Source organism: Eupeodes corollae, chromosome 1, assembly GCF_945859685.1.
Source record: "Eupeodes corollae chromosome 1, idEupCoro1.1, whole genome shotgun sequence".
Lineage (NCBI taxonomy): Eukaryota > Metazoa > Arthropoda > Insecta > Diptera > Syrphidae > Eupeodes > Eupeodes corollae.
In genome coordinates, this window is record NC_079147.1 from 64,560,134 (window position 1) to 64,583,025 (window position 22,892).

The following is a 22,892-nucleotide window of genomic DNA, read 5'->3' on the forward strand; positions in this document are numbered from 1 at the left end:
TTTCTTACTTTATCTCATGCCAAAGCAATGTTCAATGACATAGTAATATACATTAGAGGAATCGTAACACCGTTGACTTTTACTGTCACTATATTATTAAACAACATATGACGCTCTATTTTTGTTTGCGATTTCGTTGTTGATGTGTGAAAAATACCGGTTCGCTTTACTAAAGTCTAGGCAGGGTTTAAGGTTGTTAAATTACTTTGGATACAAATCTGAACGCATCCATTTCTTGTATACTTGACATTACTGCTGGACAGAGACAAACTGCTATCAAAGTGTCAAATGCCGCTGACTCAAGAAACAAAAACCTAATTCCGCCGTAACTGAAATTTCATCACGAATTAAAAAAAGAAAACAAACAATTTAAAAATTAACATTAAAGTACTCAAAAGATACGCGTTTTATGTTAATTTCTTACTTAATATTCAAATCATACTCCCCAACAAAATGACTCCTGTCGAGGATTCTCAACATTCCGAAGAACTATTGGGCAGTGAAGAAAACTGCGAAGCTCCTGCATCCAGCAACAGCATAATTCGCATAAGAAATGTTTCTGAACTCAACAACGACAGCAATGAAGCCGAAGCAAGTTCCTCGACTTCAACTCCACTTAAAAGAAGGATTCTGCCGTCGTGGATGCTTAGCAAACCGGGAAGTTCTGCAAACAAGAAGAAGAAAGATGAAACCGAACAACAACCAGAAAGCACAGTCGCAACTCCTTCCTCTTCAAACCCAAGAGTCCAATTGGAAAACCGAGGAGATGATTCATCAAACCAAAATGAATATCAGAATACAAGTGCTGACGCTGACGAGGAATGCCAAGCTCCTAGAAGTGACGAAACAGAAAATGGTCACAGCGAGGAGTCCCAATCAGTAGACCAAATGGAAACTAATGCAGAAGACGATGACAATAGTGCCTCCACAAGTGCTGCTTCCACATCAAATCAAATTCCTGCCCCATCCGACGTCAAAATTAAAGTTGAACCAAATAAAGATGATAATGAGGCGGTTGGACAAATCACTGTCACCCACCCAAAGGACATAAAACCAGCAATTAAAGTCGAAAAGGAAGAAGCCACATCCAGCACATCAAGAGTTTGTTGCAAATACGGAATAAAGTGCTACCGGTAAGCGTGATTGTCTTTCCTATTAACAAAACAACACCAAACCATTTGAAACTTTATTTTAGCCGAAATCCAATGCATAGACAAGAAGAAGCCCATCCAGGCGACACAGACTATCGACGCCCGGACTACCCATTGCCACTCGATGACGTACCTGCTTGTCCATTCGGAGATTCGTGCTACCGCCGCAATCCCGTGCATTTTGCACAATTCTCTCATCCTCCTTCAAGTTAGTTTAAAGCTGACATTTATTATGCGACGTGAACTCGATTTGAATTCTTTTTTCCTAACTTAATAATGCTACTTTGTCTCATGTATACTCTTCCATATTTTTAGTTTTGTTACGAATAAAATATTTTATCTAAAAATGAAGAGTTTTAATCGGGTTGGATTGCGTGGTTAAGTTTTTTTGTTTCAAATCGACTTCATCGTAGATTTGTTTAGGAAACAGGATACAATTTAAATTTTATTGATCCTTTCAGCTGATTTCCAACAAAATTGGAAAATTCATAAAATGCGTTTGAGGCAACGAAAACAGAAGCTGGCGCTTAAGGATGATGTCGACGTTGACGCTGATGTTGATAAAGAAGATTTTGGAAGTGATTCATCAGACGAATTTGCTTGTGAAGATGAAAATGAATCTGATGATAGTTATGATGGCGATGATGATGTGGATGACGATGGTGAAGACGATGAAGACAACTTTTAAAGCCTAATCAAATCAATAATAAATTGGTGCTTATTGTTATTGCAATTAAAAATAAAATATTTTGTATGATTTTGTTTCAATGGTCAAGACTTAGATATAATTATTGTGTGATTTTGTTAGAGATCAAAAGTTTTTGTTCACTCTAGAAGGTTTTACGAAGGAAAACAAAGTTTAAAGATGAAAAAATTTAACTTTGGAAAACCTCATTCCGAGCTCCGAAAACACTCTTGACTTGTTTCTTGCCCCCGATTGTGATAATTAGTTTTATATCTGCGTAATTAGTGTTATATCTGCAAATTCCTCGTGTCAAACAATTCCCGATAGAGAAAGAGCACCTAAGCGAACGATATGGATAAGGATCTTGAATTGGTCATTAGCTTCCATCGTAATGAGGTAGACTCCAGTGCAGATATGATACTGATTCTTTTGCGAATGGACACTTTTATCTCGAATAGGTTTGAAAGCATCAGATACAAATAGTTATTTTAAAGCCAAACCAAAAAATCCAGGAAGGTTTGCAGCATTCATATCTGACAAATCACATTTTTACATAGAAATTAATCCAGACAATACAGTTGTTCAGTGAATTCCCAAAAATGACGAAGCTTCGTATTCTAACGTCCATTCTTGACAAGGCTCAAGTCGCCAACATACATAAGTCTAATATGCGCGCATGCCCCAACAGAGGAGAAAGATGAAGACCCCAAAGACATATTCTTCGAGCTCTTAGACAAGGGTTATGAACAGTACCCTTTTTATGACATTAAAATTGTCTTAGGAGATTTTAGCGCCAAGCTAGGAAGAGTAGCCATCCTTGGTGGCACAATCGGGAGATTGCACGACACCACCTTCGACAACGGATTCAGGTTGCTCGATTACGATGCGGGGCGAGACGTTCTGGTAGCCAGTTCGCAGTTCACACATCTCAATATCCACAAGGGAACATGGAAATCTCCTGATCAATCAACCGTCAACCAGATTGACCACATTGCGATCGACGCACGACACTTATCCAGTATACAGGATGTCCGAACTTTCCGAGGGGCCAACATTGACTCGGCCCACTACCTCGTTGTAGCCAAGGTACGGCTACGGATATCCCGATCCAAGCCAAAACAAGGAAGTACTGTGAGAAGTTTTGACGTTAGACGGGTAAAATCGCAAGAGTCCGATCGAGTCTCCTTAACCACTTAAGGAGTCCTATGCTGCCTGCATTAAGCATTGAAAACCAGTGGCAACATTGCCTTGCACCCATCAGAGATGCTGCGTCTGAAGTGCTAGGTTTCACAAGGCCACAACACCGAAACCTCTGGTTTGACGACGAATGCCGGCAAGCGCACGCAGCGAAACAACAGGCATACAAAACGGCGCTGCACAGAAGGACCAGAGCTGCTGGCGAGCTCTACAAGCCGAAGAGAAGAAAGGAACACCGGCTTCTTAGATGGAAGAAAGAGCACGAGAAGCGCGTGATCGAGGAGCTAGATGGATGTCACAACAGGAAAGAGGTTTGTAAATTTTACCAAAAGGTAAAAAAAAACCTCCCAAGGGTACCAGCCACGAAGAGAAGAGAAGCCTGTAAAGACGATCAGGGGAACATCGTAGTAGAACCGCAGTCGATGCTGAGAATATGGAAAGATCACTTCTCCAAATTATATAACGGTGATGAACCGAATTCCGTTGTAAGGGAGATAGAACCACTCAACCTTGGCGACGCAGATCAACAATTCCGCCTACCCGACCTCGACCAAGTAAAGATAGCTATATCTAAACTGAAGTCAAACAAAGCTGCTGGAGCTGGCGGCATCGCTGCCAAACTATTTAAAGCAGCAGGCGATGACTTGGTAGGGAGCATGCACCGACTCATCTGCAAAATATGGTCGGAAGAAAGCATGTCCGATTAGTGGAATCTCAGCATAGTGTGCCCGATACATAAGAAGAAGAAAGTCCACTATCGACCAAATATTCACACTACGGCAGATATTGGATAAGACCCATGAGCTTCAAATCGAAACCCACCATCTTTTTATCGATTTTAAAGCCGCGTATGACAGCATCCATAGGGAAGAGCTCTACAGAGCAATGTCTAGTTTTGGCATCCCTGACAAACTTATCCGTTTGTCATCAAGGTCGGAAAAGATCTCACCGATGCATTTTATGTCAAAAAAGGTTTTAGACAAGGCGATGCACTGTCATGCGACTTCTTCAACATCGTTCTGGAAAGAATTGTGCAAAACTCAACCGTCAACACTAGAGGCACAATCTTCCAAAGATCCATCCAATTACTCGGATACGCAGATGATATTGACATAATTGGAAGATCAAAGCGTGATGTCAGTGGAGCGTTTTTGAGCATTGCGACGGAAGCGAAGAAGATGGGCTTAGTGGTCAATGAGGGCAAGACCAAGTATATGCTGTCATCAAAAAAGGACACTGAACGACGACGTCTTGGACAAAACGTCACCATTGACAGCTATAACTTTGAGGTAGTTAAGGACTTTGTCTACCTAGGCACCGCTATTAATGCAGACATCGACACCAGCGCTGAAATCAAACGAAGAATAACTCTTGCAAATCGCTGCTTCTTTGGACTTAGAAGGCAATTGAGAAGTAAAGTCCTCTCTCGAGCATGTAAAATCACCATCTATAAGACACTCATCATCCCGGTTCTCATTTATGGCGCTGAGGCCTGGACCCTGTCAAAGAAAGATGAGAGCGTCTTAGGATGCTTCGAGAGAAAAATTCTTCGGGTGATTTTTGGTCCCGTACGCATAGATGGAGAATGGAGGAAAGAAAAGATATACCGCCGAACCGTACGGGCTGTACAGCGACACTGACCTAGTAAGCAGAATTAAAGTCCACCGGCTTAGATGGCTAGGTCATGTAGAGCGAATGGACATCAACGCTCCAGCCCGGAAGGTATTCGAATCCGCTTCCGAGGTCCGCCCCGGACTGTAGCGACTTGAGTCTTCTGGATAGAATTGAAAAAAAGAGCTCTAAAAATGATATGAGATTGTTCTCTTACTGAGATATTTGCTTCTCTTGAACTCCACCGCAAGGTCTCTTGCCTATAATTGTTTTATAGCTATTTTTATGAACAATGCTCTAATGAAGTAGCTAGTTGCATTTCTCCCTTTAAGCTAATCAATTATCGCTTCTAGGATTTCTTATTTTTGCGCCTGACTTTGCTAATACTATCAAGTATAGAGACTAATTCTTTAGCCATACTAAGCGAACTTACTTACTTAAGGTGGCGCTACAGGCCTGTTTGGACTAGGGCCTCACCCAACAAACTTCTCCATCTAGCTCGGTCCCTAGCTAGATGTCTCCAGTTTCGCGCTCCAAGTTGGGTGAGGTCAATTTCCACTTGTGTGGATTCGAAGACTTTCCGGGCTGGAGCATTGGTTTCCATACGCTCTACGTGACCCAGCCATCTTAATCGTTGGACTTTTACCCTTCTGGCTAAGTCTACGTCGCTGTACAGCTCGAACAGCTCGTCGTTCCATCTTCTCTCCCATTCCCCTTTGATGCATACGGGAATGTATATCACACGAAGAACTTTTCTCTGGAAAGGACCCAAGGTGCTCTTATCTGCTATGCTTCTGCACCGTAGAGCAGGACGGGGATGAAAAGGGTGATATATAGCGAGACTTTTGTCCTTCAAGAATAGACTTAGCCTCTGAATTGCTTTCTTAGCCCAAAGGAACAGTGGTTAGCAAGAGTTATTATTCGTTTGATCTCCGCGCTAAGCCCCATTGACATCACGCTGAGTTATTCCGATTATGCCAATGTGCACCAATACTTTCTGTTAAATAATCTCTTCCTTTCCAAATACTCGCACTATGTCCTTTGAATCAAATAAATAATTAAATGATTGTTTTTTCAAAGTACATACACAACACACTTTTATTCCAGTCAGAATTGGTCAAACAAAAATAAACAAATATTATTCCACATCTATGGAACCTATTTTCATAACAATTTACTTAAAGCTTCAATTCTTGGTTCTCCGGCAATCTTGCGAAAAATGTCGCTACATATTCATCAGTCACTGCTTCAAGTGTTGCAGGCTTCCATGCAGGATTTTTGTCTTTATCAATCAAAAGAGCACGAACACCTTCTTTAAAATCATCATTTCCCAAACACCTGGATGCCATACGGTATTCCATTTTCAGACACTCATCCAAAGGCAAATTAACGCCCAATTGCATTTGCCTAAAAGTGAGTTTCAATGAAAGTGGACACTTTTCTTTGAGGGACTAAAATGAAAATAATAAAATCAGAAATAATTCTTAAAACCATAAAAAAAAGATGAAAAGACTTCAAACTGCGAGTGTCTTAAGTGCCCATTCACTGTCATCTTTTTCGAGATTTTTAAAAATGTCTTCAACCGTCTTGACATTGAAATTAGCATTGATTTTAGCCATTAGCAAACTTATGCCTTCTTCTTTGGGTTCAAGTTTTAATGAAAACTCATTTAAAATTTTAGGAACCTCATTCGAATGGTTAGCATTTAGTAATTCAGCCTCAAGGGCAGGCAATTGACTACTTTTGCAAAAGTGTGTTGCTAGTCCCACTCTAGCAATATCTTCCCCCATCAATCTACTCCCTGTCATTCCAAGGTATAGACCAAGTTTGCCATTCAATCGGTTTAGGAAGCAGGAACTTCCCACATCTGGAAATAGACCAATAGCTGTTTCAGGCATAGCCAACACTGTACGTTCTGTAGCGATGCAATATTTTCCATGGACAGCCAAACCAAAACCTCCTCCCATTGTCACCCCGTCAATCAAAGCGATATTAGGAACTTTTTTGTTCGCTATGAAATAGAGTAGAGTGTATACTTTTCGGAAGAAAATCCTCGACTCCTCTAGACCAGCTTTGAGCAATGAAGAGATATCTCCACCGACAGAGAAACTTTTGCCTCCAGATCCTTTTACTATTACTAATGACTTAGACTCTTCGAATTTTGTCAATTGCGCCTGGATTTTCAAGACCATATCCATATTCATAGCATTTAGAACTTTCGGTCTATTTAACACAATTGTTGCACTGTGTTTAGTTTCATTTATTTGTATCGATTCACTTGTTGAGGAAGATGTCAAGGAACGCAAAAGGGCCAAGCTGTTTCCGTTGTTGCGGAGCGCAGGCAATATAGTTCGAGTAATATCATTCCAAAGCTAAAAGAGATAAAACGAATTAAGGTTTTTACATTACAATTGTTGCTTTGGAATATGTACCTACTCATGGTTACATAAATTTTAATTATTGAATAACGTTACCTATTAAGAAGTGAACTATGCAAGTTTTGAAATATATTTTATCTTACCATCATAGAAAGACAGGTAATTCTAAAATGATGAATCCCGCGGTGGTAAGAGTTGTTTATAAATTACATATGTTCTTTTTTTTTGTTTTCGACTTTCTTTTTTCTTTTGTGTATCAGCTGATAGTTTTGATAACGTGCTTAGGAAAACAGTCAAGACGAAAAAAATGTATCACATTTGATTTTTCGAATAGGCTATGTTGCGTTCCATATTATTGTCGCTAATTGTCAGATGTAGATCTTAATGGAGTTCACTATCTTCTAATTATATTTATGATTATGTTTAAATACTTAGATAGAGTGAGCTGTTTTTAGCATTAAGAGATTAATAAAGGTAAAATTTCGAAATAAATTTTATTATTTAGTTTACCTTTTTTTTTATTTTAAAGGATTTAATTAATTATATCATTTAAAAACAAATATTTTAATTGTTTTTTTCTTGTTTTGTAATTTTGTATTTGTTTAATTTATTGAGGCATTAAATTGATGACTCTTGGGACAACGTATGCCAACTGTCTCTTTCCATATGTGTTTTAGTGCCGTGGTATGTGAAGTACACCTCGTGCGCGTTGTCTGGTGTTAAGGTTATGTTGAATCGGACGAAAAAGCGGTTGTTGCCATGATATTCTAGTATTGTGATCATCTTGAAAATTTTCTCGATTTTAAGTACTCGGAATTTGTTTTCAGTTTGCTGTCTGTTATTTTGTTATATTATTCTTAGAGCTGCATTTTGAAGTTTTTGAAGCTTCTTGAGGTGTGTAGGTGCTGCGGTTCTACAAGCGAGTATACCAAATCTCACCTTTGGCTCTACCAATGTGTAATAAACTTGTCTCAGAACATCCTCAGTAGCATGGTACTTTAAATGCGAAAATGCGTAGAGACTCTTCTTCAGATCAGTACGTAGCTTGTCTATATGTTTGTCCCAAAGGAAATGGCAATAAATAACAGCTCCAAGATATCTTTAGAGTTCAACAACTTCAATGCATGTTGTGGGCGTGATTGGACAAAGATCATTCCTGAAATATATTTGTTTGTCTGTTTTTTTTTGACATGTGGGCTTCGGATATGCATAAGTTTTGTCTTAGAAGCAGTTATTACCAATCCGTTATCGTGACACCATCGAACAGCAGCATCGAATTTGTTTTGCATTATCATTGTGGCCGATTCCAAAGACCTATCTGGAACAACAATTGCAGTGTCATCAGCAAAAGCAAACGGGATACTTAACATGAAAACACTAAGAAGCTCGTTGGTATAAAGGATCCTTGTGGAACTCCATTATAAGTGACTTTATAACCGTATTAACCTCACAATCATCTGTAGCATATGTAAAAATTGTGTTTACTTGATGGGTATTTGTGTGTATGGATATTTTCAAATCACATTGATATACCTATTATATTTGCTGTTTGTGATGAGAAAGACCCAGCAAACTCATTCGCTAATGATTTAAATGCTGTTTTAAAGTTTTTTGTTAATAATCGCATTCACAAAGCTAGTGGCTACGTAGTCAAGGGATTCTGATTGGCTAAATCTAACTACAAAAGTAGTTGAAATTTCCCTTCGAAGGAGTGTAAAAAAATCGGCTACAAAGTTAGTGAAGAATGATTTTGACATTTCTTAATCAGCTGCTCGGTAAAAACACACGAATTCAAAATAAAATAAATCGTTCAGTATTTAAATACAAATATAAATCATTCAAATAGTGTCTTAAATTTAATTTTATTTTATTTAAAAACACAAAAGATAACTTAGAGTTATCAAAACAAAAATGTTTCCTATTTTATATATTTGCATTTGTCAAGAATATGCCAGTTCCAGATTGACTTGACTAGGAAGCAGAAGAAATTATACGCTTTCTTTATAGACTTCCGTGCAGCTTTTGACTCTGTCGACCGTCAAGCTCTCTTTTACAAGCTCTCTGTATCAGGTGTGTCAAGTAAAGTTATAAACGTGCTAAGAGCGATGTACGACAACAACTTAGCTTACGTTTGGGATGGCGAGTCTATATCCGAGGAGTTTTGCAATAGTAACTGGTCTTAGGCAAGGCTGTATTCTTAGCGCCCTCCTTTTTATAATTTTCATAAATGATATTACTGATGAAGTGATAGGTGAAATCTCTTCGTATGCAGATGACATCGTGCTATTCTCCGAAACAGTAGATGGCATGCAGCTGATGATAAACAAGCTTGCGAAATATTGCAATAGATGGAATCTGGAAGTTAATTTGCAAAAATCGAAGATGATGATTTTCAAAGGTGGGGGTGGCAGATATTCAAGAAATGAGCAGTGGAAATATAACGGACAGACAATTGACATTGTGCGCGAGTACAAATACCTAGGAGTTTTAGTAACCTCAACCCTAAATATGAGACAACATCTGGAAGGATAATTGGCGGAGGCCAAGCGCGTAATCTCTTCTTTATGGGAAAGGTGCTTCAGAAACAGGTATGTTGAGCACAGTGCTAAGCAAAAGTTGTTACGCTCTACAGCCCTGTCAATCCTGCTCTACGGAACGATTTGGGGATATTCCTCCTTTGAATCTGTGGAAAAATTCCTAAGATATTTGTGAAAAGAATACTTCGACTACCAAAAACTACCCCAAACTACATGGTTTACCTAGAAACAGGTACACCACCTTTGATTATGGACACCCTCGCAATACACTTTAACTATATTGTAAAGGTATTGAAATGGATGGTAATCGGATACCAAAAAAAGTTCTAAGAGCAGCTATCCAAGGAAAGGATCAATGTTCGAAGAATGGACTAACCTCGCCGAAACATGTGGTATAACCATGAACATATCCTCAAGGGAACAACCGTCAATGTTAAGGAGAAAGTTCAATGAGATCCTCTAAAAGTTTTGAAGCATCTTGTTTGAGAGATATGCCAGTTCTTCTCTGTCTAGATGCTACTATAATCGTCTTAACTGTAACCTTCAACAGAACTCGTACCTTCTAAATAAGAACTCATTAAATAAAATAAATATTATTTTCAAAGCAAGAGGAGAATTGCTCAGTCTCAACTCTGTACCCCACCGACCAGATCTGCCTTTACTGTGTAGTCTATGTAACTTGAAAGCGCGTGAAGATACATTTCATTTTATTGCAATATGTATGTCCTGTTCTGATTGAAATTGGGTTGAGATACTTCAACAAACGCAACTTAGAAGAAGGAGAAATGCTCAGCATACTCAACGGCGACCAGGGATGGGATGGACTTTACAACTATGTTATCACAGCACTGCGTTATAGAAAAGCTATTATTGAAGAAGATTTTTAATTATATAAAATAGTAACCAAAACAAATTTTAACAATTTCTGTATTTTTTCAATAAATTCATATTATATTATATCACTCTGGTAGACGGCCAAATAGGCCATACCCATTAGGTTTAGAAATTAATATTATGAAATGTTATTATTCTAAGAAATAAAGAAGTCAATTAAACTATAAAGTATAAACTATAAACTAACTAGCTTTTTAGTGTAGTTTTACATTCACAAAGCTAGGTGAATTTTGACTACGTAGCCACTAGCTTTGTGAATGCGACCAATTATCAATCCACAAGTTTTCCTTGGATTTTTTTGAACTCCCTGAATTGTGCTTATAAAAATTAGATTTTGGATATTTTGTTTCGTAAGATCTTGTAATCATTTTCATAGCTTTTGTTTTTTATGTTGTTTTTCCATTTTCTATAAAGATGTCTCGTTTTTTTACAGTCAGCAATGAGTTCTGAATTCTGATGTTATCCATTGTTTTTGAATTTCTTGTAGTGACTGTTGATTTCATGTACATATATATCTTTATGTTTAGAAGCGAAAACATTAAACATTGTTACAGCATTTTCCTCTTTTAAAACAGAAATCCAATTTTCTTCCCGAATAAGTTGGTTTAATTTATAATTGTTTGTGTGAGTATTACTAATAATGTGTTTTTTAGCGTGTCTTTCAGTTTTAATGTAATAAAGTGTTGGGTAGTGGTCTGTAGTTTCGTTTTCAATTACCACAGTGTAAATTGGTTTATCTACTTTACTAACTAGGATGTGATAATAAAAGAACTTAGTTCCATTTCATGGATCAATTTTCGTGCAATTTGTTATGACGTTCAAAAGTCTCGACGGTGATAGATTTTTCAACAACAATATTTATATCACCCATAATATATATTATATATATGTATATATTCTTCATTTTTCTTCATTTCTTTTAAATCATTACCAAGTTCTTTAATAAATGAAACTTTGCTTAAACCATGATGTATAAATATTGCAATCCTATTTATTGTTTTATTTTCCTCTGTGAACTGGATTTTAATAAAAAGAATGGACGACAAAGGTACTCTTTCGTGATTTTATTGAAAAAGCAATCGTTTTTTTTTTATTTAATATTATGAGAAACTTAGTTGTCACAAATTTTCTTATTCCGATTTAAAACATTGTTGATACAACATCTTTCTTTCTAATAAATAATAAATATATTATATCATGTTTGTAAAACAACCAGACTCTAATAGATTTATATTATTATGAATTAACATTATAATTCCTCCTCCTCTTTTTTACTACTCCGATTTAACGTTTCTCTTTGAAATCCATAAAGTTGATAAAAACCATTCTTTTCATCTTTAATATTTGTTTCTACCAAAATACCATACTACCATACTCTGAACCAATCTTGTATGGTAGTAATATTCGGTATATAGGGGTTTGGAATTCAACCTGTGATAAACTGAAGTTTAAAATCTCTAAGCCGAGGATCAAATTACTTACTTTTTGGATTTGGAACTTCGGCAGCAATTGATAAGCTCATTAGATTGGCTCCAACATAAATTTCCAATGGATATTTATAAACAGCGTTTCCTGTCGGCAAAGCAAATTCTCAGATCACATCTTTAAAGTTTCACATGAGCAGCATTTATGTCAAGGAAACGTATCAGCTTTCAGCATATACTCGGCATTTGCATTCAGATTCAAAATCGCGAAAATTGCTGCTTAAGATCCTAATCTGACTTAAATCAGAGCCTTGATTCTTCCAAAACTTTACTTGTATTTATATGAGTATAATTTAAACATTTGAAACCCATTAAACAGAACCCAAAAAAAAATGTTGAGATTAATTATTTTTTTATTTGGTAACATTGTTCATCCTTTCTTTTGTAAAGTCAAAATTCTATGTTTGTCTCTTTTATGTTCTGTCTCTTACATTTTTTTTAAAAATTATTTTACAACCGTCTTGTCTCGTCTCTAGTCTGAGTAGTCTTTTTATGCATCTGCAAATGTTTTACAATTATAAAACAAAATCCATAAAGTAAATTTAATTAATCAAAAGTACAGAGACTGTATATGTTTTACCTACCAACCTAAATATTAAATAAACACTTGTTAAAATAAATTGTGTCCTGTGTTTCTTTTGTATGGCCTTCACAAATCACTCATTATCTACAAGTACATAACTTCAACAGGTTATGGGCCCAGAAGCGCTGTATTGAATGTAAGAGATTATTGAGAGATTGTGAAGTCCGAACTCTTCCTGCCAGAAATTAGTATTTCGTACCCGTCAGCCACCAGTCTCAAAATCGTCATGGACACCGTCAAGTCTCATCTGGAAACCCTGTCTGAAAACTCGCAAGGCAATGTTAATTATGTTTCATGGAAGTTCAAGTTGTATTTAACATTGAAATCGAAGGATCTGTTTCCAGTTGCAACCGGAGTGAAAGTTAAACCCGAAGGAATAGACACAAATGCTACAGTTCAAGCATGGGTCAAACAAGATCTTGAAGCACAAACTCTCATTGGACTGAATGTAAGTAGTAATATTGCTATTAAAATTTCAAATTGTCAGACAGCATATCAAATGTTATGTAAATTGGAATTACTGTATGGTAAAAAGTCAGATCTTACTATTGAGGGTCTGCAAAGACAATTTTTTAATTTTAAATACGATAGCAATAAATCAGCGATTGAAAACTGTATTCAAATCCAACAATATGCCGAGGATCTAGCTGCCGAAGGTGAAGACATAAAAGAGAGCTGGATTATGACCAGAATCTTGGGTATTTTGCCACCCAAACTCCATCATTTTCGTACTGCTTGGGATAATGTCAGTGGTGTTGACAAAAGTCTGACAACAATGTTCGAACGCCTGAGACTCGAAGAAGACAGATTAACTGAGTCCAAAGTATGCGATGAGTCGTTTGCCCAAAATGCTCTTATGTCGAAGCAAAGTTCCAAATCATCGAGAACACAATCGTCTGGTTGCTCATCGTCGTCAGTTGAATGCTTTAAGTGCGGTATGAAGGGGCATGTCAAGAAATATTGCAGAAACAGACCATGTTCAAAATATTTGGATTACTGTAAAAAGAATTTTTCTTGCAACAAGTGTAATGCTAAAGGACACTTTGCCAAAGACTGTCCAAGAGAAAATCTGAGTAACAGCAAAGATGTATCTACAAATTTGAACCGACGTGCATTCATAACTCTTGGACTTACGACTGCAAATGTAGATAAAATTAATTCAAATCATGACAGAAGTGAACTATGGTATCAAGACTGTGCTGCAACCCAACACATGACTTCACGAAGAGATTGGCTGATAGACTTTGTTGCATTTGAAGATCCTGCTGTTGTTATAATCGGTGATGCAACAAAATTAGAAGGCATCGGCAGTGGTGATGTTAAGCTTTTTTTTTTTTTTATAATAAACACACACTCAAGGGGATATTACTACCCTTATTATGCAGATGCACAGTGTGAGCACTAGGAAGAGGAGAGAGGGTTTAAAAGGAGATGTCGGTGCACATTGGTTTTGAATTCCTGAATATTGCAATGACTAGGAAAGACAGAGTGTGGTAAGGCATTCCACATTCGCGTAGTACGGCTAAAGAACGAATCTCTGTATTTGACAGTACGACCGAAGTTGGGCTCGAGGGTATACTGATGAGCATTCCTAGAAGCGCGAGTATTACGGTTGAACTGTTTAAGGGGAGGAATGCAACTGGCTATTTCACTAGAGCATAAGCCGTTAAAATAACGGTAAAAAAGGGTCAGACAAGAGACCTTGCGACGATGTTCAAGCGAAGTAAATGAACTTATGATGATATTATCACCTATCAATTTAAATGCTCTACGTTCAATACTATCTAAGAGGCTTAAGTAAGTTGCAGGAGCACCAGCCCAGAGATGGGAGTTATACTCAAGCTTTGGACGTATGTAAGTCTTGTAGATAACAGCCAGATCAGAAGGTGTGAAATATTTCTTGCATCGCCTAAGAAAACCCAAACACCTTGCGGCATTTTTGGCGACATCGCGTATGTGATCATTCCATAAGAGGTGGTTGGTGACACACATACCGAGAATATCGAGGTGTTCAGTCTCATTGATGCAAGTGCCATTCATGGATAATGGCAATGGGGGTATATCTCGCTTTAACGATGCAAGACAGCATTGGGTTTTCGAAGCATTAAATTCCACGCGGTTTTTTAATCCCCATTGAACAATGCTGTTTAGATCGGAATTTAATGAGCTTATCATATTTTGTCGTTGCAGTTCCACATCCGAAGAAGAGGGATGTGAGTCTGAAAACGAATATGAAAAGCTAAGAGTACTATCGTCAGCGAAACAATGTATTGGATTAGATGTTACAGACAGAAGATCATTAATAAAAATGAGAAAGAGTGTTGGGGATAAAACAGAGCCCTGGGGCACACCAGCATTTATTTTATGGTTTTCAGACTTGAATCCATCCAATACTACTTGTATTGAACGATCCGAAAGGTAATTACTAATCCAATGAAGCAGGGATTCATGAAAACCGAATGCACGCATTTTCGATAAGAGAGCCTGATGCCAAACCCTATCAAATGCTTTTGAAATATCAAGTGCAATAATCTTACTTTCTCCAAAACGATGTAAAGATTTGCTCCACTGTTCGGTGAGATGAACCATGAGATCACCAGTGGACCTATTGCTACGAAAGCCGTATTGCCGGTCATTAAGAAGCTTTCGATCTTCAAGATATTTCTTGAGCTGATAATTAATCAGCGTTTCCATGACCTTGGAAAGAAGGGACGTAAGTGCAATCGGTCGGTAGTTAGAGGGTGAGGAAGATTCGCCTTTTTTGGGAATAGGCTGGACAAATGCCGTTTTCCATCCGCTCGGAACGAGACCTGAGGAGTAGGACAGATGAAAAAGCTTACGCAGTGGTTTTGCCAGCGTTGAAGAACACCTCTTCAGAACAATAGCGGGGATACCATCCGGACCAGCGGATTTATGTGTGTTTAGATCTCTTAGGACTCTTGCCACAGTACGAGTGCGAAAAAAGATTGGTCCCATAGAATCACTAACTCGCTCAAGTACAGGCGGAGTCATAACACTCACTGGCAGCGTAGAATTGGCGGCGAACTGCCTAGCAAAGAGATTAGCTTTCTCTAAAGAGCTAACAAAAGGAGTGTCATTATCAACGAGCGTAGGAACCGAAGAAGAGGAAGAATTCCTCATGTTTTTTACAAATGACCAAAAATTTTTACTGCCTTTGGGACATTGCAGTATTTTTTGCCGTAAATTTTGGTCATGTAAAAATTTGGTCCGTCGAATATGGGCGTTGCAGGCCTTCCTGGCTTGTTTGAACTTTTTCCGGCATTCCTCAGTACGGTTGGCTTTATAGCAACGGAAACTAACCTCTTTGACCCTGATAACCTCTTTACAGCTCGCATCAAACCAAGCGTTTCCCTTGGGTCTGATGCTTTTAACCCTATTCGGGATAAAAGTTCTCATTCCCAGGAGAATCAAACTTGTGATCATATCAGCGCTGGCGTCAACGTCACTATCGAGGAAGCATAGTGACCAGTTAAAGATCCTGAAGTAATTATTGAGACCGTCCCAGTTGGCTTTCTCGTATTGCCAAACGGTTCTCTTAGGAGCTCTTTCTTTAACTGGATTTTTGCACGAGAAATTTGCTGATATAACACAATGGTCAGATGTGCCTAGAGGAGATAGAACACTAACAGTGTACTTATCAGGGTCAGAGGTAAGAAACAAGTCAAGAGTGTTTTCTGCTCGACCTTCAACGTCCGATATTCGGGTTGGCTCGTTGACAAGCTGAGTTAGGTGGTTCAACTCAGCGAAGATTTCTGCACACACTCCATCGGGTGTTGTCTGGCCTGAATGTTGAAGCCATGAAGAATTGTGTACATTGAAATCGCCCGTAACAACGATTTCAGTGCGAGGATAGGACGAAACAATTCTTTGGATGGAATCAGACAAAGCATCAAATTCACGAGAAGTTGATACTCTGTCTAAATTTGGGCTTCGATAAAGGAAGCAGTAGTGAATGATTTGCTTATTCACGGAGAATTTAAACCACATATAATTAAAAAAGGAATTGGTGCAAAGACCATATTGTGGTAAGAGCTGATAAGCAACATCATTCCTAATGTATATGGCGAGGCCATGGTGGGAAAAGAATAAAGGCACCAAGCTATACCCATGAATAAAAAATTCAGCAGGATCGGAATCCTGCTGGAAGCCTTTGATGGAAATGAGTGGTACAAAATTATTCTCAAAAACGTTCTCTATGTTCCAAGGATGACCTTCAACCTTTTTTCGGTTACTCAAATGCTGGACAAAGGTTATACGCAGGCTGCTGATTCAAATGGATCTTTATTTAAGACGTCAGATCAAACATCAATTGTAGCTGTTTCAGAGCGTGATGGAAATTTGTTTAAGATGATGTTTCGTCAGGAACTAGATGAAAAGTGCATGGTGACAGTTTCAATTAAGACTTGGCATGAAAGACTTGCCCATCAAAACATTAAGTACGTCCGAAATATTTTGAAAAAGCATAAAATAAAATATGTTGATGATTGGAATGACAATGTTTGTACAGGTTGCGTGTATGGAAAGCAACATCGGATTTCACATCCAATAAATCCAAAGGTTGCTGAAAATATTTTGGACATGATCCATGTTGACTTATGTGAAATGAATATGCACTCATTGGGAGGAGCCAAATATTTTCTTTTGCTAAAGGATGATTTTTCTCACTATCGAACAGTTTATTTCTTGAGAACTAAAGATGAGGCAACTGAAAAATTAAATGCTTTCATGAAAATGGTAGAAAATCAATTCGACAGAAAAGTAAAGTGTTTAAGGTCTGACCATGGGACAGAAATTAAAAATGCTGACACGAGACGACTGCTGAACGAGCTTGGTGTATTTCATACAAAATCAAATGTTTACACCCCGCAACAAAATGGGAGGATAGAAAGAGAGATGCGGACCGTTGTAGAATCAGCCAGATCAGCTATACACGCACGTGATTTAAACGAAAATCTATGGGCTGAAGCAGTGAATTATGCTGTGTTCACCATTAATCAGACTGGAACAAGTTCATGTGAAGGCAAGAGTCCTGCCGAGCTTTGGTTTGGAAGAAAAATGGACATCATTAAACTAAAGACGTTTGGATCAGACTGCTATGTTTTGATACATGACCACAAGCGATTGAAGACTGGAAAGAAATCTAAGAAAGGAATATTTGTTGGGTATGACTTGGACTCTCCGTGTTATAGAGTGTACTTGCCTGATGAACGAGTTGTAACGAGCTCCGTGAATGTGATCTTTGACGAGAAGACTGACAGCAATTCAACAAATATTGAAATGAATCTGGACACAAGAAATGAAAATTCAGGTGGAGAATTTGATGAATCTGAATTGGAAAGTTCAAATTATGAAACTCCTGAAGAAGAAGGCCGTGAAAATCAAACTTCAGATGACGTTCCACTCCTGCCTGATGCAAGTACTAGCCAGCCATTAAACGAAAATAATTCAACTCGTCGAAACCTACGTGATCGTCACACTTTGAAGAAGCCTGAAAGATTAAATGATTATGTTTTTGATAATTATTTTGAAAACGAATCAAATGTTGCTATGATTGGAGAAGTAGAAGATATTCCTGTGTCTGAAGCATTGAAAAATGAAAAGTGGAGAAAAGCTATGACTGAAGAATTTAAATCTCTTACCAAAATGAAAACTTGGGATTTGGTAAAAGCACCAGATTACATCAAGCCTTTAACATGTCGTTGGATATTACGCCAGAAAAATGATGGTCGATACAAAGCTAGACTTGTGGCTAGAGGCTTTGAACAAAAGGAAGGAATAGACTATAATGACACATTTAGTCCAGTTGTTCGCTATGTTTCCATTCGACTAATTCTCAGTTTCGCTGCATCCAGCAACATGAAATTGATGACTTTTGACGTTAAGACGGCTTTTTTGTATGGTGATCTGCAAGAGGAAATATTTATGTATCAACCCGAAGGCTTTCAGAATGGTACCAGTGACGTATGCAAGTTAAACAAAAGCCTGTATGGCTTGAAGCAAGCTCCTAAAAACTGGAATGACAAAATAATGAAGTTTTTAAAAACACTTGGACTTGAAAATACCGATGATGATCCGTGTGTTTACTACAATCAAGATAGAAGTATGATTCTCGCGTTATTTGTGGACGATGGATTGATTGCTGGTAAAAATAATGAAGACATGACAAAAGTTCTCAAAAGATTGAATCGCGAATTTGAAGTGACATTTGATGCTGCTCGTGAAGGTCGATTATCATATTTGAGTATGCAAATACAAGACAGTGCAAATGGTATTTTCGTTAATCAACCAAAATACACTGAGAAAATTTTACAACGATTCAAATTCAATTTTGCTAATGCTGCTTCTACTCCAATGGAACGTGGTATGATAACTGATGAAGAAAATCTCGTGAACGACAGGCCACTGGAAAAATCAACACCTTATCGCGAAGCCATAGGAAGTTTGTTATATCTATCTACAGTATCTCGCCCTGATATAAGCTTTGCTGTTAGTTACCTGAGTCGATACTGTAACAACCCAATGAACAGTCACTGGAAGATGGTTAAACGTATATTTCAATACTTGCAAGGGACAGTAAACTGTGGTATTTTGTATAATCGAGATGAAAACTTGGTCGCTTACACTGATTCTGATTATGGAGGAGACACTGCTACACGTCACTCAACAAGTGGTGTTCTTATTATCAGAGGAGGTCCGATTGTCTGGTATGCTCAAAAACAACGTCTTGTTGCAACATCATCTGCTGAAGCAGAATATCGTGCTGCAGTTTCTTCAATTGATGACATTTGCTGGATTCGACGTATTGGCAGAGAACTTGGCTTTATAAATTCAAATGAGCCAACAACATTGTATGTGGACAACCAGTCAGCTATACACATGCTTAAAAATACACATGAGGGTAAAATCACCAAGGGTAAGAAACACATCGAAATTTCAAGAAAATTTGTCCAAGAACATATTGGAAAGACGGTTAATTTGAAACATGTCAAATCTTCTGAACAACTAGCTGATGTTTTGACCAAGCCTTTGACTTGGAAAATATTTCAAGAATTAAGAAATAAAATAATTAAGGAGGAGTGTTGAGATTAATTATTTTTTTATTTGGTAACATTGTTCATCCTTTCTTTTGTAAAGTCAAAATTCTATGTTTGTCTCTTTTATGTTCTGTCTCTTACATTTTTTTTTAAAATTATTTTACAACCGTCTTGTCTCGTCTCTAGTCTGAGTAGTCTTTTTATGCATCTGCAAATGTTTTACAATTATAAAACAAAATCCATAAAGTAAATTTAATTAATCAAAAGTACAGAGACTGTATATGTTTTACCTACCAACCTAAATATTAAATAAACACTTGTTAAAATAAATTGTGTCCTGTGTTTCTTTTGTATGGCCTTCACAAATCACTCATTATCTACAAGTACATAACTTCAACAAAAAACAATAATTGTCAAAATAAATATACCTAGACGAAACTTTTACATCTTGAATACCGCCGTAAGGTCTTTTGTTGTTTTACCCACATTTTTAGAAACAGCGTTATGTCGAATAAATTCTCACCTCGAACATTTTAACAATGTCAATCAATTTACTCTTCCTTCCGATTTCAAACCTACTGTCAACTTTAGAGAATCTTTTTTTAGCCGCACATTAAGAACGTTGAACATTTTATCCAACTCTGTTTTTCCTACTCATTTTGATATTTAAAACTTTAAGACGCCTAATGAAATTAACGAATTAGAGGTTTCCTTTAGGACCAAAAGGTGCTATAAATCACGCTTATATGTCCAAAGTTTAAACTCAGCGTAAGGAAAACAGAAAAGGATTTTAGAGACGATTAAATCCTTGTGCTAAGACCTAAGGACAGTTATCACCTTTCTTGGGTCGGAAAAATAAAAAACAAAATAAAACTTTTTTTTTCAACTTTGTTTTATTAAAAGAAACCTTCATCGAAATCATCTGCTGGCTTGTCATCAGCCATAGTTCCGCGACGAGCTGCTTCTCCTCCACGGACCTTAACATTATAACAAACATGTTCAGCCTTGATGACGCTCTGATGCAATGTGTAGAGTTTTCTTCCAAATTCACGGTTCCTCACCCCATGGAGGCCTAAAAATCTATTCAGAAATAAAATTCAAGATAAAATAAACTATTTTTTGAATTGTTTTTTAAATAGTTAGGCATAGTTATACCCTTTGTAGAAATTCTGTAAGACTTTACAAGAATCCTGACAAGTGACTGTATCACCACATCCTAGGGAATTAATACAACGCCGCATCAATTCTCCAGTTAAATCGCCCAAACCAAGAATATATTCGGTAGGATCGACGTGACAGACAACTGTCTTTTCAACCTTTTCACTAGGTGCCTTGGTTTCAGCTTCTTCAACACCTTCATCCTTTCCTTCGGCCTGTTCCTTGGGTTCGATAGTGAAGGTAAATTTCATTCGCGCTTGCAAATCATTCCAATCTGAAAGATTCGATTCATTGAGATATTCATAGTACGAGTAGGCTTCTATGAATTCCTGCAAGCCAGCGCAATATGCTCGCATATACTGATATGGATCACGATTTTCCAACTCTTTGGCTACTTCAAAGAATTTGTTCGAAATGAGATTGTCCAAGCGTGTCTTGGCTTCGAGTAAAATCTTCTCTTTGTTGTTTTTCCTAGGAAAATAGGACAAACATACATAAGTTAATTATTTCAGTGAAGGTTAAGATGTTTAAATTACACTGGATCAATTGTATGCAAAAGGAAAATTATACGTTTGGATTCGATGGTTGTATCACGACTTAGCTTCACTATGCGTTCATAGCGATCATGTTTATCGTCCAATTCAAGTGCATATTCCTTGAATGAAATGATGACTGGGTTAGTTTCATCAACTGGCGTAGCATCTTTGTTGTGATGAGGCTTGGAGTTGTTCTTGTTTCGAGAACGATTGTGATTTTGTTTAAAAGACATTTTTGTTGAATTAAATGTTTTAGATTCGGCTTTCTTGTTTTCTTTTCTTCAACAATCTGGTTTTTTAGCCGCTACGCTTTTAGTTTTTTGACGTTTGTTTTTTTTTTCTTTTGACGTTTGCAATAAAAATTGCTGAACGAATTCATTGGTGGACTTCCACAACAACTTTTCATTGAATTGTCTGAACGCAATAGACGCCAGAAGTCAAACGTCGGATGTCTTTTAAAATCTCACAGTCAGCCATGAAGTGATTTATTTCTAGTTTGGTCTTTCATTGTAACATGAATAGACTGATGCCTAAATAACCTTTCCAAATTATGTATATTTATTCTGAAAATCATAGTTATGTTCGAAATACGTATTACGCATTTTTTCTTTTGTCAATAAACAAAACTGAGGTATTTGGAGTGATGATAATTTTCAAGTTTATGTTTTGACACCGATGCTGGCCAGAATGTTACAGTCAACGCAGACCACAAGACAGTTCAGCATGTCGCATAGATCGTGCCACAGTTGATTTATAGAAAGGTACGTTTGGTAAATACATTATTTCACGCTACGGGTTTTTAAATTGAGCTCGACGACGTTCAAAGATCGTGTGATTTAATGCGGCTTGATTTTTTTTAGAGGGAATATGTGAAATGGCTATTCTAATCCGATAAGCAAAAATATTCACAAATTGGAGAACAATTTATGCCGCGATATTGACAAAAATTTAGGTATTCATTGAAATTTTACCTATTATTGCCTTCTTGTAGGTTCGGTGAAAAAAACTGTAACTAGCTTTTAAACGCCACCTTTTATTTCTGTAACTCAACAAACTTATTTTGTCAAAGAAACTAAGGAAAATCATAGACAGCTGCTTAAATTTGCATTTATATTTTGACATCTGACACTTGTTTCCTTTATTGATTTTCTATTCTTGTTCAGGTAAGTAAGTTTTATTTTAAGACAATAATAAACTTATCAAAGCAATTACATATTTTTCTATTATTTTTTACTTTAAAGGAATGAGGGTACCTACAGTTTTAATGTTGGATTTGAAAGACTAATTTGAGAAAGCACTTTTCATGACAAAAATTACTCTAATTATCAGTGAATAAAACTTTAGGTGACACAAGTAGGTTTTGATACCAAGGCATCTAATATGACAGTCTTAAAGGCTTTTCACACCAAACCCAAAACCCGGTTTTCGCAAAAATATCAGTCGAAAACTCAAGTTTTCCCATACACTTTTGGCAAACGACAAGTTTTCGTAAGCCACAAGTTTTATATAAAACCTCTCGAAAACTAGTTGCAATTCAAAGTTTAACTAAACAATTTTCTTACAAAATAAGAATTATTGCTTTTTGTTTTTTATTTACAGAACATGAACATTTTTTCCAAGGTC

General features: G+C 37.1%; 3 protein-coding genes across 3 annotated transcripts; 1 reads left to right on the plus strand and 2 right to left on the minus strand.

Annotated features, from left to right (window-relative positions):
- The first annotated feature begins 296 nt into the window (after positions 1–296).
- LOC129938823 (aprataxin and PNK-like factor) lies at positions 297–1,907 on the plus strand. The gene is made up of 3 exons (XM_056046612.1): positions 297–1,133; positions 1,196–1,359; positions 1,613–1,907. The coding sequence occupies exons 1-3, from the start codon at positions 454–456 to the stop codon at positions 1,837–1,839; spliced, it is 1,071 nt and encodes a 356-aa protein (XP_055902587.1). The 5' UTR covers positions 297–453; the 3' UTR covers positions 1,840–1,907.
- A 3,849-nt stretch (positions 1,908–5,756) lies between these two features.
- On the minus strand, positions 5,757–7,275 carry LOC129939129 (3-hydroxyisobutyryl-CoA hydrolase, mitochondrial-like). Its single transcript, XM_056047008.1, has 3 exons — positions 7,166–7,275; positions 6,165–7,016; positions 5,757–6,095 (listed from the first exon to the last, which is right to left on the minus strand). Exons 1-3 carry the CDS (start codon positions 7,169–7,171, stop codon positions 5,823–5,825), a joined length of 1,131 nt encoding a protein of 376 aa, XP_055902983.1. The 5' UTR covers positions 7,172–7,275; the 3' UTR covers positions 5,757–5,822.
- A 13,174-nt stretch (positions 7,276–20,449) lies between these two features.
- Positions 20,450–21,602, minus strand: LOC129939462 (translin-associated protein X). Its single transcript, XM_056047486.1, has 3 exons — positions 21,270–21,602; positions 20,731–21,204; positions 20,450–20,655 (listed from the first exon to the last, which is right to left on the minus strand). Exons 1-3 carry the CDS (start codon positions 21,500–21,502, stop codon positions 20,472–20,474), a joined length of 891 nt encoding a protein of 296 aa, XP_055903461.1. The 5' UTR covers positions 21,503–21,602; the 3' UTR covers positions 20,450–20,471.
- Positions 21,603–22,892: the final 1,290 nt, after the last annotated feature.

Excerpts from the sequence above, each read along its gene's own strand:
- LOC129938823 (XM_056046612.1), top strand. The coding sequence starts at position 454 with ATGACTCCTGTCGAGGATTCTCAACATTCCGAAGAACTATTGGGCAGT. Across the intron at positions 1,134-1,195 it reads TACGGAATAAAGTGCTACCG|CCGAAATCCAATGCATAGAC; the intron begins GTAAGCGTGATT and ends ACTTTATTTTAG. Across the intron at positions 1,360-1,612 it reads ATTCTCTCATCCTCCTTCAA|CTGATTTCCAACAAAATTGG; the intron begins GTTAGTTTAAAG and ends TGATCCTTTCAG.
- LOC129939129 (XM_056047008.1), bottom strand. Across the intron at positions 6,096-6,164 it reads GGGCACTTAAGACACTCGCA|TCCCTCAAAGAAAAGTGTCC; the intron begins GTTTGAAGTCTT and ends TTTTCATTTTAG.
- LOC129939462 (XM_056047486.1), bottom strand. The coding sequence starts at position 21,502 with ATGTCTTTTAAACAAAATCACAATCGTTCTCGAAACAAGAACAACTCC. Across the intron at positions 21,205-21,269 it reads TTGCATACAATTGATCCAGT|GAAAAACAACAAAGAGAAGA; the intron begins GTAATTTAAACA and ends CTATTTTCCTAG. Across the intron at positions 20,656-20,730 it reads TTACAGAATTTCTACAAAGG|ATTTTTAGGCCTCCATGGGG; the intron begins GTATAACTATGC and ends ATTTCTGAATAG.